Source organism: Miniopterus natalensis, chromosome 19 (genome assembly GCF_054644295.1).
Source record: "Miniopterus natalensis isolate mMinNat1 chromosome 19, mMinNat1.hap1, whole genome shotgun sequence".
Lineage (NCBI taxonomy): Eukaryota > Metazoa > Chordata > Mammalia > Chiroptera > Miniopteridae > Miniopterus > Miniopterus natalensis.
In genome coordinates this window covers 11,350,830-11,368,376 of record NC_142099.1, presented here as the reverse complement: position 1 = coordinate 11,368,376, position 17,547 = coordinate 11,350,830, and the positions used below count along the sequence as shown (strand labels likewise).

General features: G+C 48.1%; 1 protein-coding gene across 2 annotated transcripts in view; it reads left to right on the top strand.

Annotated features, from left to right (window-relative positions):
- TUFT1 (tuftelin 1) overlaps nt 1-17,301 on the top strand; it is a 29,666-nt gene extending 12,365 nt beyond the window's left edge. Inside the window, exons 1-13 of one of the 2 annotated variants that reach the window (XM_087827653.1) lie at nt 515-1,692; nt 1,889-1,963; nt 2,360-2,461; nt 3,382-3,468; nt 4,029-4,118; nt 5,647-5,712; nt 8,426-8,539; nt 11,624-11,752; nt 12,320-12,414; nt 13,245-13,350; nt 14,062-14,145; nt 15,063-15,163; nt 15,759-17,301. In XM_087827653.1, coding sequence (XP_087683779.1) covers nt 1,627-1,692; nt 1,889-1,963; nt 2,360-2,461; nt 3,382-3,468; nt 4,029-4,118; nt 5,647-5,712; nt 8,426-8,539; nt 11,624-11,752; nt 12,320-12,414; nt 13,245-13,350; nt 14,062-14,145; nt 15,063-15,163; nt 15,759-15,822 — 1,179 coding nt within the window. In that variant the 5' untranslated portion in view covers nt 515-1,626 and the 3' untranslated portion in view covers nt 15,823-17,301. Of the gene's footprint in view, nt 1-514; nt 1,693-1,888; nt 1,964-2,359; nt 2,462-3,381; nt 3,469-4,028; nt 4,119-5,646; nt 5,713-8,425; nt 8,540-11,623; nt 11,753-12,319; nt 12,415-13,244; nt 13,351-14,061; nt 14,146-15,062; nt 15,164-15,758 lie in introns of those variants that run through there. The other variant, XM_016217611.2, reaches the window with a different exon arrangement.
- The last annotated feature ends 246 nt before the right edge of the window (nt 17,302-17,547 follow it).

The window sequence follows — 17,547 nt, the reverse complement described above, 5'->3', positions numbered from 1 at the left end:
AGGATGTCTGGGTTGTTTCTAGTTTTGGGGTAATACAAATAAAGCTGCTATAAATAGCTTTTCCCACACCCTCCAGATATGGGGAGACGCATGTCTGTGTCCTGGGGAGAAGTTGGCAGCCACTCTGGCTCTTTTGCAGCCACTCTGGCTCTTTTGAAATCATTTCCTCCTCTTAATCTAGATGTCATGGAGCACTCGCTGTGTTAAGGGCTGTGACACATGGCCACCCACAAGGAGTTAACAATTAGAAGGGACATTTCCTCATGGAACCCAAATAGCTAAGAGGTGGAGGCAGGTGCCACAGGAGCCCCTGTGATACCGAGCAAGCTCAGGGAGGGGAGGAAGCATCATGGAAGATGTGGCATTTGAATGTGAGCTCTTGGGGGCTTGCAGATGCCCCAGATGAAAATAAGAAGGAAGGACATATAAGACAAAGGAAATGCGAGCAGAGTCACTGACGTGGGAAGGCACGTATTGAATGGGGGGGCATGAGGAGCACTAGCAGAAGAGGTGAATTGACTCAGACTGTGGAGAGCCCTAAATGCCACACTAAGAAGCTGGCTTTTATTTATAGAAATTAAGTGTGTTTGTAAAACCAGCTACATTGCCAGGATTGGGAAGACTTAAGGGTCATGTGGGAGTGTCTTCCTGGTCTTTCAAGTCCCCCCATCTTATGTGGCAGAGAACAACTTCCACACATTTTCAGTTAACTTTCAACCAAAAAACACTCTCAGTTGGATGGTAGTATTCCCATTTTACAGTGAGAACACTGAGAGTTCAGTGTCTGACCACAGAGACCAATTTCTTCCCCGAGTTGCTCTTTCTTGAATAGGAAGGACTATTGCCTGTTCAAAGAAGCTTCTCCCAACTCCTGGGACAGAGCCTATCCCTCCTTCCTTCTTTCCTTCCAACAGGCATTTGGAAGTTAAGAGGGTGCCTTTAAATCTGTCAAGGCTAAGATAGCATTTATACTTCTGACCTCAAGGCAGGGGATGACCAGATGACCTCAAGATCACTTTTATCCTTGGATAGCTCAGCACCCATCTCCCCTTCTTTGCCTGGGAGAGGCACATACTCCCCTTTCATGATGTCACAGTATCGAAGCTGGAAGGATTCTTAGAGGTACTTAGTCCACCCTCTGATTTTTCTGGTTGGAGCCAGGGACCCTGAGTGGCTAAGCCTCTCATCCACCTCTACACCTAACACAGGTTTTCGCTGGGTTTTGTTCATTCTACCTTGTTGACTGTCTCTCAATGTTATTATATCCCCAGATCTCCAGTTCCCCACTTTCCCTCTTACTGTATGTTTTTCCCCTCAGGTTTTCTATTTTCCCCACAATGTGTTTTTTAAACCTTTGAGTTATAAAAGAAAATCTGCTTCTTCCTTTCACATGAGGCTGCTCTCTAGATAAATACCTATTGTCTTGCCTGCTTTCATTTGGATAATGTCTGTGTGGCTCATAGAAATAGGGGTTTGGATTCAGATAACTTCCTGTAGTTTGGTTCAGTACATATATCCTAGTCTTGTAAAGTGCATCAGTAACTTCTGGGTTGGCTGTCAGGCGCAGAAATTCTGGACTGGGGATGACTAATCCAGGGATGCCCTTTTCAGGGGAAAAGAGAGTCCATGCAATGTGCTCGCTGTAACCTGAGGACCAGGGTAGCCCCCCTGCGGCTGCATGGAGCATGTGCTGTGTAGTCTCTGGTGCCGTGTAGAGCACTGTCAGGCCCCAGAGACACCCTACCACACAGGAGCGGCCTGATCTTGGGCAAGCTGATGTCACCTCTCCAGACCTCAGCTTTTCCTGTCTGTGAAATGGCGATAATAAGGCCCACCCCACAGGGCTGGCAAAAGTAAAGGTTATTGTTGCTGTCATTGTCATTATTAGGGCAGCGTGGACATTCTCAGACTGACTCTCCAGAGTGAACTGACAGGAGATGAACTTGAACACATAGCCCAGAAGGTATGGAGGTCTCCGGAGGGGTGAGGTCTCCTCGCCTCCGCCAGTTCTCCTTCCTTGCCGCTGGCCTTCCTCCAGTGCTGCCTGGAGCCATCTCTGCTGCTGCCTGGGAGCATTTCCCTTCAGGCACACCCAGCTGACCTCAGCATGTTGCGCTGCTTTGGAGGATGGGGAGACCCCCATTAAAATGAAAACTAACCTGCAACTTCTACTAATTTCCCCTGTCTGGTGTCCTTGCTGCTGTGTGGCTTCCAGGAGAGGTTCTGAAATGAGTTTTTGGAAGGGAAAGTCAGACTAACCCCTTTGGAGGAGCAGGTTGTCTACATTGGTCAAGGTGCAGAAGCTCTGGGCTTGTCATATGATTTCTGAGCCACTTCTCTCTCTCTTTCTCTCTCTCAGGCGGGCAGGAAGACCTATTCCATGGTGTCTGGCCACTCCACCAGTCATTCTCTGGCGTCGGAACTGGTGGAGTCCAACGATGGACATGAGGAGATCATTAAGGTAAGCTCAGTTCACCTCTGCCTTTTCTCCCTCCATCCTTTCTCCCTGCTGCATGTGAGAGGGAGTGACTGACTTTGCCAAAGGGAGCTTATGGTTTGACTAGGAAGAACCACACTTGTGATGCTAGTTCCTAACCATCTCCTGGAAAAATCTTAGTTAGACCACATTCAGTCTGTAGTGACTTTGGTGCAACCTGGCCCCAGACATGGGGATGGATGGGATGGCCTTTCTTGGTGTCTATCCACTGACCATGTTTAGGTGCTGAGATTATGGAGACAAGTGGGAGATATGTTTATGAAACTTAGTTTTAAAAATTAAAACAACTTTTTAAAAAATTAAAATATTTTAAAATTGATTTTAGAGAGGAAGAGAGAGAAAGATCAATGGGAGAGAAACACATCAGTTGGTTGCCTTGCACCCCGTTATGGCAGGTATGTGCTCTTGACCGGGAATCGAACCCACGGCCCTTGGGTGCACTGGCCAATGCTCCAACCACTGAGCCACACCAGCCAGGACAACATTAGCATTCTTGATGGCTTCTTTATGTTCTAAAATTGTGCCACTCATTGATTTCTCCAGCAACAAAAGCATTCTCTCCTTTGTTTGTTGCCTGAGAGACGCTTTTTGTCACGCTGAGGTATCAGCATGAAAGGGTTGTCAGGTTAAAACCGAAGTTTTGTTCTACAACCGAGACATTTTTTTTAGTGAACAACTTGGTCGAGAACCAAATTGTTTGAGATGGGAGACTTTTAAGAACAGGTTTGACTGTAGTTTTAAGTGTTCTGATCTGAATCACCAAATTGCCATCCAGAAAGGTCCTAACAATTTACCCTCCCACCGCAGTGTATAAGGCTGCCTCATGCAGTGGAATTGTTTAACTGGAGGTTTCTTAGCTAAGCCGTGTTGTTTCTTTATTTCAGGTGTACTTGAAGGGGAAATCGGGAGACAAGATGATCCATGAGAAGAATATTAACCAGCTGAAGAGTGAAGTCCAGTACATCCAGGAGGTGGGCACCCCTTCCCTTGTGGAAATCACCTTGGTCATTTCTCTAAATCTCTCATTTTTTTGGCTCCCTTCTTTTGTGGGTTCTGATTTTCTCCCTTCTGCTCCCTTCATATCTCAAAAGTGCAACCACGCCCGGTCGTGTGTTAAATAATCATTAATGACCCTTCTATTAATCAACAAATACTTAGTAAGTACTATGTGCCCACCACTGTCCCCCAGCCATTCCATCTAAAGTTGCCAGCTTTCCTTTCCCAGCTTTTCCTGACCCTCACATATGTTATATGTTCCATATAACATAATGCTCGTGTTACTTATCTGTCTTCTGTGTCGTGTGTCTTCCTGGCCAGAATGTTAGCTGGGGCAAGGGTTTTGCTATTTTGTTGTTTGTATAGGAGGGACTGGGCTGCAGCCCCACTTGCCTAGGGACACGCCTTCCCCCATCCAGTGCTGAGAACAGTCCCTGACTCCTAGGGGTACAGTTGGGGATGGCACAAAGGTGGGTGGGCTGGTGTGCTCCCTAACCCTGTCCCAAAGCTGAAGCTCCTTGTCTTCCCCGTCCAGGCCAGGAGCTGTCTGCAGAAGCTCCGGGAGGATATGAGTAGCAAGCTTGACAGGGACCCAAGAGAGTCTCCCCATCGACAGGAGATACAGGTAATAGCAAATGGTCCATGGTGGGGTTGTGCCAGGCAGTCCCATCTACCAGTCACCCCATGGGTGCCGAGCCTGACACCACTGCCAGGCAAGGAGAGAATGTGGGCGATGCTGGCTTCTCTGTGCACTCACAGCCTTGGTAAGGCGCTCCACCAGGGGGGCATTGGCATTTACACATCTCAGCCCATGTTCCCCAAAATTGGATTTATAGAAATAAAGTTGTTGTTAAGGTGTTGGCAAAACCTCTTATCTATAAGGATTCTGTGATCCATCTTATAATACAAAGTCTGATAAATCAGACAATCACCGATAAATCCAAACTGATAAGTTGACCTTGCTTAATTTGGGTAACACCTGTAGTATAATAAATTGGAGCTCTCGGTCCTTGTCTGTTATTTATCTGTGTATATCGCTACCCCTACCCTGGAGGGGCAGCTCCTTGAGCTTAGGGTTTACGCCTGTCTCTCTGTCCCCACACCCAGCACCGGGGCTGGGATACAGAAATCATCAGTAAGTGTGTGTTCAACTGAACTAATTGGAGAGGCTTCTTGGGATAGACACTCCTGGGATCCTGCTTTTCTAAAATCTGAGGATAGAAATGTCCTCAGGAGCGCAGAGCTTCCCTGCTTTTCCATGACTTTTCCCCCCACCCCGCCCCATTAGATTCTGAGTTGTCTCTCCTTCACTTGCATTTGGTTTGTGGGGGTGGTCTTTCTCCAGCAGCCCCTGGGGGAATCGGGACCTAGAAGCCAGTGCTGGCCAAGTTCCTCTTGGGCTTGGGCGTGTACTGACTGTGTGGCCGATTCCCCTGAATGCATTTTGCTTTGGCTGAGAGTGGGACTTTCACTGCCTGAGCTCACATCTGTTTGTGGGAGGTGCTCTGTCAGGTGACTGAAGAACATATATGCTCAGAGACTGGCCCAGAAGTCCAGCCCCTTGTTTGCACAGCCAGTGGTCATGTGATGAATAGTCAGGTTTGGGGTTGGAAAGAATTGCAGCAAATGCTGCTTCCCGTTTTGATTTATGATTTCTGGAACCTTGTCAGGATCCCTAAGGGGCAAGGGCAGTTGTTTGTAGCAGGCAGCTGCTTGTATTCCCTGGGCTGCAAGGAGTGGACCTGCATATTTGCCAGCCTGTTGAAAGGTTTTAGCCTGAGGTTTCCTTCACCCTGCCTACAGGGCTAGATACTCCCTCTCAAGGCAGCACATGTTTCTCTCCTTTCCATTTTCCCACACTGCACTGGGAGTCTACCCTTCCCTTCCCCTTCCTTTTCCTTCCCCTCCCCTTCCCCTTTCCCTTCCCCTTTCCTTTCCCCTCCCCTTTCCCTTTCCTTCCCCTTCCCTTCCTCTTCTCTTTTCTTCCCTCCTCTCCCTTTCCCTCCTCCTCAATCTCCTCTCTCTCTCTCTCTCTCTCTCTCTCAATCATCTACCTACCTAAGATTTGAGATCTTAGAAGAATAATGTTTTGAAGTTTGTTGCTTGGGACTGTTTTAACTACCAGCTTTATTTTATTTTATTTTTTTGAACAGGTGGTGCTAGAGAAGCCAAATGGTTTTAGTCAAAGTCCCACGACCCTGTATAGCAGCCCACCTGAGGTAGGTGACAAGGAAAACAGGGGTAATGACTGCTGAGCCAGGAGGCCGGATATCTTCCTTCCGTATCCCTTTGTTTATTGCTTTCTCTCTCTCACTGCATATAATAGTAGAACTAACTTGCTGTAAAAATTCAAACAATGGAGAAACATATAAAATAGAAATTCTCCTTCCCTAATCCCACTCCTTGGAAGCATCCACTGTTTACAGATTGAAATGGGTGGATCCTTCTAGAGCAGTGCCTCTTGGCCTTTATTGCCCATTGGGATGACCTTGGGAGTTTTAAAGGACAGGATGCCTGTGTGCCGTCCCCAGAGATTGTAATTTAATTGGTCAGAGATGTGGCCTGGGCATCAGGACTTTTAAAAGCTCTTCAGGTTATTATAATGTTTAGCCAAAGGTAAGAGTGTTTAAAAAACAGATAACCATATTTAAATATCCTATGTATGTATATTGGTGTATATATTATTATATACATATTGTATATAATATACACATTCTTTTCACAAATACAGGGTCATGGTAAATAAGTATTCCTTGCTTACTTTTTTATTTTTTTAAACTGAAGAGTATTGTATAGCCTTCTTTCCACGTCTGTACGTGCAGATCTACCTCATGTTTTGAATAACAACGTAGTATTTCCTTCTATGGCTGTACTTTCTCTAATATACTCAACACATGATTTAAATATGCCTAGTAAATGTGTTTTCGATTTTCTTAGTGGACTTCTGCTTTATTTCCGTGTTTTCCTTTTTATCCAACACCACGTTTTCAGATCTCTCTACATTGCTTTGTTAAAATCTTGGTTGTTTCCAAATCCTACAGTAAAGTTTTCTAACTCCCTTTTTCTCTCATGAAAATTCTCCATGGCCTTCAGTAGTCTTCTGAGAACACCATTTGAACTGAACACACAGTAATTCTGCTCCAGGAGCCATTTAAATTGTCCTTGCCTGCCCAGCAGCATGGGTCCAAGTGTGGGGCATTGCCTGGATAGCTTGCTGAAGGCCAGATTTGGAACTTTGTGACTCACCTCAGAGGTGCAGCTTGGCTTTTTCTCTTCCCCTGAATCACCATAGTTGGTAAATACGCTGTTGGCAACAAGTTGTAATGATACCTGGTATTATCTATTCAGCCTCTTCTCATGAGCTCCAAGCCCCATCAGATATGATCTTGTTTCTGAGGCAGCCTGTAAGCCAGGGTGTGGTAAGGAACCTTCTGATTCACAGGTAGAGAAGTGAAGACCCACGGGACTAAGTAATAATGCAGCGACTGGGATCTGACTGAGACCTCCTCCAGCCGTGCTTTGGTTTGGAGGTGTTGCTCCTTCCCTGAGGTGTCTGGTACTTGTGCTACAGAGATGGGGCTGAGACTCTACATGCCAGCTCAGCCCTAACACCAACCCATGATTGGGTATGTCTGCAGGAGACTCAGTAAAATCAAGGAAGCACCTTTTCCTACATGGATTCGGATCCCTGGGCTTATTGGGTGCTTTTTGCCCTGAATCTGCCCATCCATCAGTAACCCTTTATATACTAATCTTAGTGCCAGGCGCAGAGAACAATGAAAGATGTGTCTTTGGAACTCTCCCCTTGTGATGGGTGTGGCATAGTCCCTGCCCTCAGGGAACTGTAGTCCAAAGGGAACAAGGTCCCTGCTCTTAGAGAGCTCGTCTGATGGAAATAGGACATGTACGTGAGGACTGTCTAATCATACCTGTCAGTCAGTTGATACACGTATGTATATAAATTGCTGTGTCCTAAAATAATAGGATTATAGGAGGCTAGTTGAGTTCTTTAGGGTATTGTTGTAGGCAATGGGAACGGCACTGGGTGTTAGACCAGTGGGACCAGATGGGACCTGGGTTCAGCAACCTTGGTATTTGAGTTCTGGCTAGGAAAGAATTCAGTGCCAAGACTCAAACTATAAGACAACATTTATTTATAAAATCACAGAGGTAAGAGAAGTAATTCCTTAGAAGAAATGGGCTGAGGAACTAAGTTATAGAGGCAAAGGAAGGGCCCTAGGAGCTTGGGAGTGAGGAAGGTAATGGTAACATGGGGGAGGGGAAAGGAGAGGAGAAAGTAAAGCCTCTGGGTCCTCTGTCCTAAGGGCTTAAGGATGGAGACCTTAGGGAAGGTCCCAGGGGAAGACCTTAATAGAATATTCATCAGCTTTCCAGGTGTGTCCTTTCAGGGTCGTGCTGGGGCAGGGGGTCATTAGTCAATGCAGCTGGTCCTGAGGTCAGCCTTGGTGTCACTTGTCAGGTTTTGCTGCTTTTATGGGCCTAGAGCTGAAATACAGCTGAGGCCTAGCTGTTATCTCTAGGGAGGAAAGGTCAGGGGGTCCAAGCTACCGCATGACCATCAATATGCTAGGGGAGGAAAGGTCGCCCTGGGAGCAAGGTCCCACTGGACAGTTGTCCTTTGCTAGGCATCCAGGGCTTTGCGCCCTGGTGCCCTTCTGTACCTGGCCCATTGTCCTTGCCCTGTTGATGTCTGTCTAACTGCCTGCCACAGTATGAGGAGAGAGTGCTTTCATAGGACTGACTCAGGACTCCTGGGTGCCTTAGACTAACTCATCCCGTGTGTGATGTGAATTCCTTTGTGAAGGTGGTCTGGACAAGGTGGCCCAAACAAGTGTGTGTTGTGGGGAGAACCGTCTCTTACCAAGTCACAAGCATAGTGACTTCACCTACCCTTTCCTGCTCTGGCTGTAGGTGGACACCTATATAAATGAAGATGTCGAGAGCTTGAGGAAGACTGTGCGGGACTTGCTTGCCAAGCTGCAAGAGGCCGAGCAGCAGCACCGGTCAGACCGTGTGACTTTTGAGGTGAGATTTGGGATTTGGGCAGAAGGTGCCCCAAGGGTTGGGCTTCTGGGTACAGGTGCCAGTGACTTTCTCAGTATGGACCTCATGTTTTTCTGGTTGGGTGCCATCAACTGCAAAGGGTAGGCTTTGAGGCCTAGGGCTTTTCCCTCTCCTGGATGTTTATGGATTTTGCCGTCCAAGGCCAGCCCATAGTTCAAAGGTCAGCTCTTGATTCTCTGCTCTACTGAAGTTGAACAGTGGTGCTGGTCTGGCATAGCAGGCAATTCAGAAGATGTTTCACTAAGTACGAGGATAAGAGTTACTGAGCTCCCAGTCCCATGTAGGCAAGGACAGTTGCTGTCAAGTTCACCACTGCATCCCCAGTGCCTGGCACAATACCTGGCGTATCCTAGGCACCTCGTGTGGACTAGATGAGTGGACAGTCCTTTGTGGTTGTAGAAAGAACTGTGCCCATGGAGTTGGGAGACTTTAGATGTAGTCTTGGCTTTACTATGTGGAGCTCTGTGATCTTGAACAAATACCTCAGTTATTGTTGTAAGTTATACTGGGTTATTATAGAAAAATTTAAAAATACAAATCTATAAATAGAAAGTGAAGCCCCCGTACTGTTAAAAGTGTGTGAGGTCTTCCATACTTTCCAGAAATTCTCTGAGTATAATCTGAGAAACATTGGGCAAATACTGGACAGTTTTTCTAACTACTCTGTAGCCATCTGTTACCTTCTGTTGTTCATCCACATGTAAGGTATTTGTCATAAATATGTAATGATAGATTATGCCCTGCCCAGACATACCAGGAGCTGGTGGAAGGAGGAAGGCCACCCAAAGTCTTCCCTTTCATGAGATAGGGTTTTGAGGGGAGGACTGAGAGTGAGGAAGAAGGCACTGAGAATGCTTGGCTGCCTCTAGAGTAGCTGAAGTGTTATCTGAGCCAAGAATTAACCTTCCTAAGCATTAGTTTCAACTTTTGTAAAAAAGTGGCTATGAAATATGTTTGGCGTGTGGATTGTGTTTGATAATATATGTAAATATATTTATTACTCTAAAGGGTTTTAGAAATGTAAGATATCCTGTATTTTTATTAATGATCAGTGATCTCCTAAATAGTTTGAACTTAGGGCCATCCTGAGATTAGTTTGGTATCAGAACAAAGTAGCCATGCAGTAAAGGAGTTTGCCACATGCACTCCGATTCCACGGTTTGGATAATGTGGCTGGTGATGTACCAGTTTGGTGACCAGTTTGCCCTACTTTCTTGGAGAATGGGAGCAAGGGGAGGTTGAGGCTGCAGTACTGACCAGACTGTGCATTTTGGAGAGAAATTTCTGCATGGAGAGGCATTGTGAAGTAGTTCTCGGTTTGGGTCACACATAGAGGGCTCTGTTAGCCCTGAGTTTCAAAGCTTGAGCAAGTGTCCTGAGTAAAAGCCCAAGGCTAGAAGGCCCCTGGCAGCTGTGGCCACACGCCCATGGTTTCTTAGGGGGGGCTGCCCTTAACGCCGTGGTACATAGCACCCCCCTGCAAACAGGAGGTATTCCTTGGGCTGGTCCCACTGTTGGGGTAGGTTGGCACATTCCTACGATGAAGAGGTTGGCTGGAGTTACAGGGACAGATGTAGCAGGTAGTGTGGTTTTCTATCTCCTTTGTGAGCCTACAGTGGGGTGGGAGGATCAGTCCCTGGCTTATTGCTCCGAGTAAACATCGACCTGGGTACAGTGTTTATGTACAGAAATGAGAGGCCTTGTTTCTAAGTTCCTGCCCATGGGGCTGGCCTGTGCCAGGCTAATGTGGGATATTCTCAGTCTCTCCTAATGAATTAGACTCTGTGGTCCACTTTGCTGAACCTGAGGGTAGGAAGGGTAAGGTTGTCAATTACCATGAAAACAACCTGCCATTAAGCCTGGTTTCTTGTTCTACTGGATGCTTGCTGTCAGGAGGGATTTGCAGTGAGTTTGCCCTGGACAGGGCTGGTGTGTAGCAGGGACATGTGCTATCACACATCATCCTGGGCATTACTTTCTCCTCCCTAATTCTGCCTTTGGGAGGAGCTGGACAAACTGGCTTCTGGTGTTCTATTTTCCCAGGGCTGGTTAGGCTTTCCAGAGGTTACCAGGGCTCTCTTAGTAACTGAAGGGGGAGCCAGTGTGGGGTCACTGGGAAGCACTGAAATGGATGATGAAGTAACTGGGTTCTAGCTATGTAACCTTGAATAGGTCATTTGACCTTTTAGTTGGGAAAGGAGAGCATTGGACTAGATGAACGTCAGTTCCATTTGTGATTTTATCAAGCAATGACTGTGTGATGGATACTGTGCTGAGCCCTGGAAATGTAATGGTGCTCCAGGTCTCTGCCATCATGAAGCTGATGGCCTGCTGGGGGGTACACGTGAGTGACTGGGCAAAATCTGCTCAGTGCCCTAAGAGGGAGGGGCTGTGTGTCCTCTGGGTATCTCACCCAGGCTTGGTGGCTTCTGGAAGCAGGGGGGTCTGAGCTGAGACCTGAAGGAAAATTAGGAGTTGGCAAAATGCATGTGGGAGGAAAGGAAGCAAGTTCCAACTTTACTTTTCATTCTAAAACTATGCTTCTGTTCTTTCCAAATTAGTTTATCATCTTAGATAAAAGAAACGAATTCTTCCTGGTAGTTAGTAGACTTTGGCCTTTGTTACGTAGGCTGGGGTGTGGCTTGAAGTGAGGGTGAGGAAGAGTTGGGGAATCGAAGCAAGGACGTGGGGATACCCTCCCCTGGATCCTCCTTGTTTGCATTAGTGCGAAAGTCACACTGTTGGGTGACTTTGGGTGGCACTGGAGGACACGTGGGGATGGAGAAGAAGCCATTGGAAAGCGGTGCTTACTTCCAGGTGTTACTCTAAAGAGCTTGACCAATGACCTGCCACTGAACCCTGGAGATGGAGCTAATGTACTGTCCCGAGTGGTCCTGGGGCAATGATGGGAGGTGGCCATGTGCTCATTGGAGTTGTCCCCTTTCTCCCATCACCGCACCCAGGTTCATAGGTTCTTTTCTAAGGTTTTTACCCACATTTGGTCTTTTTTCTTGCTACTTTATACATCACCATCCTGCATCTTAGGTCACACTCAGCCGATACCAGAGAGAAGCAGAGCAGAGCCACGTGGCCCTTCAGAGAGCAGAGGACAGGGCGGAGCAGAAAGAGCTGGAAGTCAGAGAGCTGCAGAGGCGCTTGCTGGGGATGGAGACGGTAACTGTGGGAGCCTTGCTCTTCAGGGCGCAGCCCGGGATCGCTGAGATGCTGGTGGGGACTCCTTTCTGAGCAGTTCCGAGAAAGCACACTTCGCAGCTTCCTTTGGCAAATACCTTCGAGTATCTTTTAGCCTTGAAGGAAGGAAAGGCCTTTCTTCTCATCTAACTTCGGCCCTTGCTAACTAGAGTTGAGCCCATTTCCATTTTACCTGGGTTCTTGTACAGCTGCTCTTTATGGGCTCTGGAAGCCCCTTCTTAAGGAGCCACTTGGCCAGGTTTCTGAGGCATGGGCAGCCATCGCTGGCAGGTGGGCCTGGGTAATACAGGGCCAGGCTCTCTCTCCGGGCCGCTGGGTGAGGCTGGGAAGTTTCTGTGTGCTGAGGGTGGGAAGGCTTCTCCCTGACAGTGGAGGGCGCCCCATCAAACCAGCTTGGCCTGCTGCTCTTTGGCAGCTGTCCCAGGCCCAGTAGGGGCTGAGCCCCAGCCCTGGTGGCCATCTCACCCCAAATGCAGAACCTGTTGCCATCTCCCCATCTTAGATTTTCTTCCCTTTGGCCCCCCCCAGGAGCATCAGGCCTTACTGGAGAAGGTCAGGGAAGGGGAAGCGGCCCTGGAGGAACTTCGGATCAAGAATACTGACTGCCAAGCAGAACAAGAGAAGTAAGGGCCCTGTTGGCCGTGAAGCTGGAATGCAGGGAGGGGAGGGCAGGCCGTGAAGCCTGCAGCTCCCAGGGTGGCCAGACGTGGGGAAGAGGCTGGTACTGACGTCGGATTTCCAGCTCTGACTCACAGTATGCCAGCTCAGGGTGGGGCCCTGCCCAGGCAGATAGTGTTTGGGAAGCTGCCATCTCCAGGGAGTTCATTTTCCATGGAGTAATAACCTCAAGAAAAGGGTTTTGTTTTGAGAGCCAAGATCAAGAGCTGGGAGAGCATCTGCCGCTGCTGCACATGATCCCACAGGTTGTTTCCCCGGATGTGGATGGGGCATTTTTACACCATGGTTTCCTCCCCGCCAAACAACAACTCACCGTAAACTATTTGAGGGTAAAGTCGAATAACTTCCTCGCAAGCTGTGCTGACGAAAAATACAATGAGCAGCTTCTACTTGATTCTTTCCAGGATTGAGGAGCTCCCTACACACAAGGCAGCCCATTTCTGACAGCTTCCATACTGAGAAAGTCTTCCTGCGTTTACATAAGAACTGCTGCCCTGGAACATCTACCTATTGGTTCCAGTTTTACCCTCTGGAACTATCCAGAATGACTTACCACTTCTCACCTTTCTAAGCCTCAGTTTCCTCATTTGGACTACATGATCTCTAGTGATGCTTCCAGTGTGACCGTCCCCCATCTGCTCCTTAGAGCAGAGCACTGCGGAATTGGGCAGAGGGCAGCAAACCAGATGGAGACCCAGAGCCCAAGGCTCTGTCTGGGACCGGGTGGACAGAGCGTCTTCCCCCCTTGCCTCAGCCATCTGCTCTTCATCCCCAGGGCTGCTAACCTGGAAAAGGAAGTGGCTGGGCTGCGGGAGAAGATCCACCACTTGGACGACATGCTTAAGAGCCAGCAGCGGAAAGTGCGGCAAATGATAGAGCAGGTAAGCAGGGTCAGATATCCCCGCTCTGGAAGTCACCGCATTGACTAGCCCTGTTTACTGTTTGCCTGTCAAGTCTACGCTTTTATTTATCTATTCTCCTGGGGAGCTTGGCTTACATTCATGTTACATAAAACACATTTATGTTACCGAGTCACAGTAAACTCACCTATGTGAAGGTTATCAACCCAGAACTTTGTGGCAGATTTTCTGCTTTTCCCCCACCTGAGCTGGAGGGTAGCATATGCAAGATATGCCAATTTGCAGAATTGTTTTGAGAACTTAAGACCCCTAAGTGGCAGGGTGTTTTTGCTGCACATCAGCTCCATGAGGGCCAGGATTTTTCTGTTTTGTTCACTGCTGTTTCCCGTTGTCTACAATAGGGCCTATCATATAGTAAGCGCTCAATAAATATTTCTTAAATGAATGAAAAAGTTGTATTCCCCAAAGTTGAATGGAATGGTTTTGGAATCGTCCATTATTTTGGATTATCAGAGTGATATTCCCCTCACACTCCCTACCCCCACACCTGGGATAGCCCAGAGTTTAATACTGACTGAAACAAGGCTTTTAGAGAAAAGCCAAACGAGTCATGTGAATGGTGCAGACTCTGCCTTTAGTCTCTGCTGGCTCCCCCTGGGCAGCAGGGCCAAGTTTGATGAGTGTGTAATGAGTCATTTCAGATGAGCTCCAGTGTCTCCCATATCTCTGCAGCTCCAGAATTCAAAAGCTGTGATCCAGTCAAAGGACACCACCATCCAGGAGCTCAAGGAGAAAATGGCCTACCTGGAAGCAGAGGTGCGTGAGTCGGGCAGCCCCAGGAAGGGAGCAGGCCCTTGAAGAGAAGACTGGACATTGGGGAGGGACAGGTCCTGGGCGGTGGGGGTCTTGTCTGGCTGCTGCTCGGAAGTGAGTATCTGGCTGATCTTCAGTTTAGCTGAGTAAACATTTTCTGAGAACCTTCAGAGAGTTGCTAACAATGGTAGGACCTGTGCCCACTCTGAAGAGCTATGTCATCATGGTACAAGCCCCGAGTCCTGGCAGCACTAAGGCAAGCCCTTAATTCTGCCTATGGGCTTAGCAGAGGAGCTGACCACAGAGCTGGGCTTCGAAGTATGAGGCATTCTATAGGGGAGTCTCTCCATGGCCAAGGCGATGGGCTCGATTAGCTAGTGAGTTCTTAGTCTCATTTCCACCTTAGCTCAGAGCCTTCCTGTCCATTGACTTCCTGGAGATTGCTTTGCAGCCACTGGGTGAAATTTCCCTGTGGCGGGGAGATAAAAAGAAATGGGAGACAGGGTTGTTGATCTTCAGGGAGCTTGCCATCTAGAGTTAGAGATAAAGTACATTTTTTTAAAAAGACCTAAGAATACTTTATGGAGTAGCATATCAACAAGGGCAATAAACGTCTCAACTGACTCCAGGAAATTACATACAGGAAATGTATAGGGAGGAGATACAGGACATGATCAGTGCCGCACAGAGCTAGGGAGAGAACACTCCTCAGGGAAGGGGGCTGGAGCAGTTACTGGAGGAAGAGAGCCATCTGGATTGGGGAAGACGCGAGAGGGCACCCTGGTGATGGTGCTTGTGGGGGGGGCAGGGCGATAGCAGCACAAACACCACAGAGGTGCAGACACCAGAGTGAGCTAGTTAACTGTGATGAATGGCAAGCCAGAAGGGGGCGAATTCTAACCTCATAACTCGTGGTACAGAATTTAGAGATGCACGACCGGATGGAACACCTGATAGAGAAACAGATCAGTCACGCCAACTTCAGCACCCAGACCTGGGCCAAGACAGACAATGTGGGCAGGTGAGTGGGCTTGTGCGGAGTGGGGCCAGGGAGGAAGTGAAGGAAAGAGGGACAGAGCTGTGACAGACCTTTAGTGCTAAGGCAAGGGCAAGGCTCTTTTAAATCCCAGTTTATTCTCTCAGTCTCTAATCTGACCCATTCCCCACCTGAACCATTTTCTAACCAGGTTAGAATAGAGGGTGCTACCACAACCCCGGGAGGCCCACGAACAGCCCATGGAGGCATATGAACCCTCTGCAATTGTATGCAAAAATTGTGTAGGTATAATACGTGCATATTTCTAGGAAGAGGACCTTTTTTTCCCCTCAAGAGATTCACAAAAAATTCCAAGACTTTGAAAAAAATCAAGAATCACAGCTACATCCCTTCTCAGTTGTTTAGCTGGCCCCCTCTCTTTCAGCACCCCTGCCACCAGACAAAAGCTCCACCCCCAAGTCTTCCTGTAGGTGTCACTGGCAGTGACTGTTTCAAAGCATTTGGAACCCAAGAGCTCAGCCAGCCCTGAAGTGTAGGATCCCAGAGACAGATACGGAGGGGTGGCTCTGTGCAGGGTGGGCAACAGCCCAGGACTCAGTGTTGCCAATTTTCTTTTCAGCGTTAGGATAGCCAAGCCCCCCAGCCCTAAGCCCATGCCTCTCATCCGAGTGGTGGAAACCTGAGCTGAGAAGGGTGCTGCTGTTGCTGCCGCCTCGCCTGGCCTCGCCTCTCTTGCCTGCGGAGAAACTCACCACCCCTGTAGGCCATTAGCACTGACTTTGACTTTCTGACTGTTCCCTGGCTGCCCTCAGGGCTTGGGTCTGTGTACCCGCTGATTCTGAACTCCTGTCCTGGGGATGCTGGGTGGATCGAGGATGAGCGCCTCGTCTGGACACTGCAGCCCTTGGACCACAGGATCCCACTGGCAGGAGCCAGGGCGGGACCTTCACCCCTGTAGTCACTGTTTTCTCCTAGCAGAGCCTCCCTTCCATTGTAGACTGGAGTTCAGCTGCCCCAGGCCCTCATCCAGGCGGGACAAGTGAAGAGATGACAAGATTTGCCTCAGCCCTAGAAGATGGAGATGCAGATGTTCACAGTGATTGGAGAGTGTCCTGGGGGAACAGAGTTCCTTCCAAAAACACAGCTCAGTTCTTAGCAACAAACTGTTTTTCCACTGGCTCCACCCTCAGCTCATGCAGACCCGGGTCTCCTTCATCTTTGACTGGCCGGCCTGTCTTTCTGGGGAGAAGGGAATGTGCACTCGGAGTGGCTTTGAGCAGAAAGATTGTGTAGGGCCGCAGTTATGTGTGACTTCTCTGCTTTGAAGACTCCCAGAATCTCTTAGGGATTCCCCTAAGATGCAGTACAAGGTACACCTCAGTCATCTTGACTGACTCAGAGCCTAAAAATGATTTTTACTGGGTTATATCAATCTCAGCGAAACTCTCATTGTATTTATTTTGCTAAGTTATTGGTGTTTTTTGCTTGTATCTCACAACTGATTCAGTACCTGAGTTTCACAGCCTTCTCTCGCGACGTTTGGATTTCCTTGACATTGGCAAAGGTGTTTCCATTGGACTTCATTTCAGAACGACATTGTTATAAATCTGTCTCTTTCCTCTACCTGCATCTTACCCCTTCCTCCGCCACACCTGATCTGTACCTCAGGAAGGTGGGTGTGTTTGCCCTGAGACATCAGGTCTGGGTGTATATTTGGGGGAAGAGGGTGATCCGGACTCTTGGGGAGGAACTGAATTCTTCCCCTAATGCCCCTGCGCCCCTCTGCTTCATTGTGGGTCTGTTGTCCTCCTGGCTTAGAATGACCCTGCCACACTAATGTTTTCTTTTGGGCTCTTCCTGTAGCCTCAAGAGGGAGAAAAGCATCAGAATGTGGTGCTATAGGACACAGAAAAATTAAAAATAAACATAGATTGAGTCTTTAGGTTCTGTTTGGTTCAAGACTGGAAGCCTTAAGCCTGGGTGTTTCTGCGTCACACTCTGGCTTCGTCTGTAATGGTGTTCTGGTTCCTTCATGCAGTTTTCTCATTTGTAAAACCAGGGGTTCAGACTGGTTGATTCCCATGGGCCTTTCCAGTTCTTATATTTTTTTCCTGTGCTATATTCTTTGTATGGTGAATTTAATAAATTATGTTAATATGTCTCTTCGAGCTCCTGGTCTGATTTCTTTTCGCTTTTCAGAGAAAAGAGAGTTGCCCAGACACGCAGCCATAAGCAGCCTCCTGTAATGAAAGAACATAATTTCAGTGCCTCGTGAAGATGGGCACAGTGTTGCCCACTTCTGGGAGGTATGGTCCGGACATCCCAAACACTATAATATGAGGACTTTGTGGCATTGAGAGGAGTTAGAATGTCCCTGTTAAGCAGCTCAACATCGTGGCCTTGAGTCC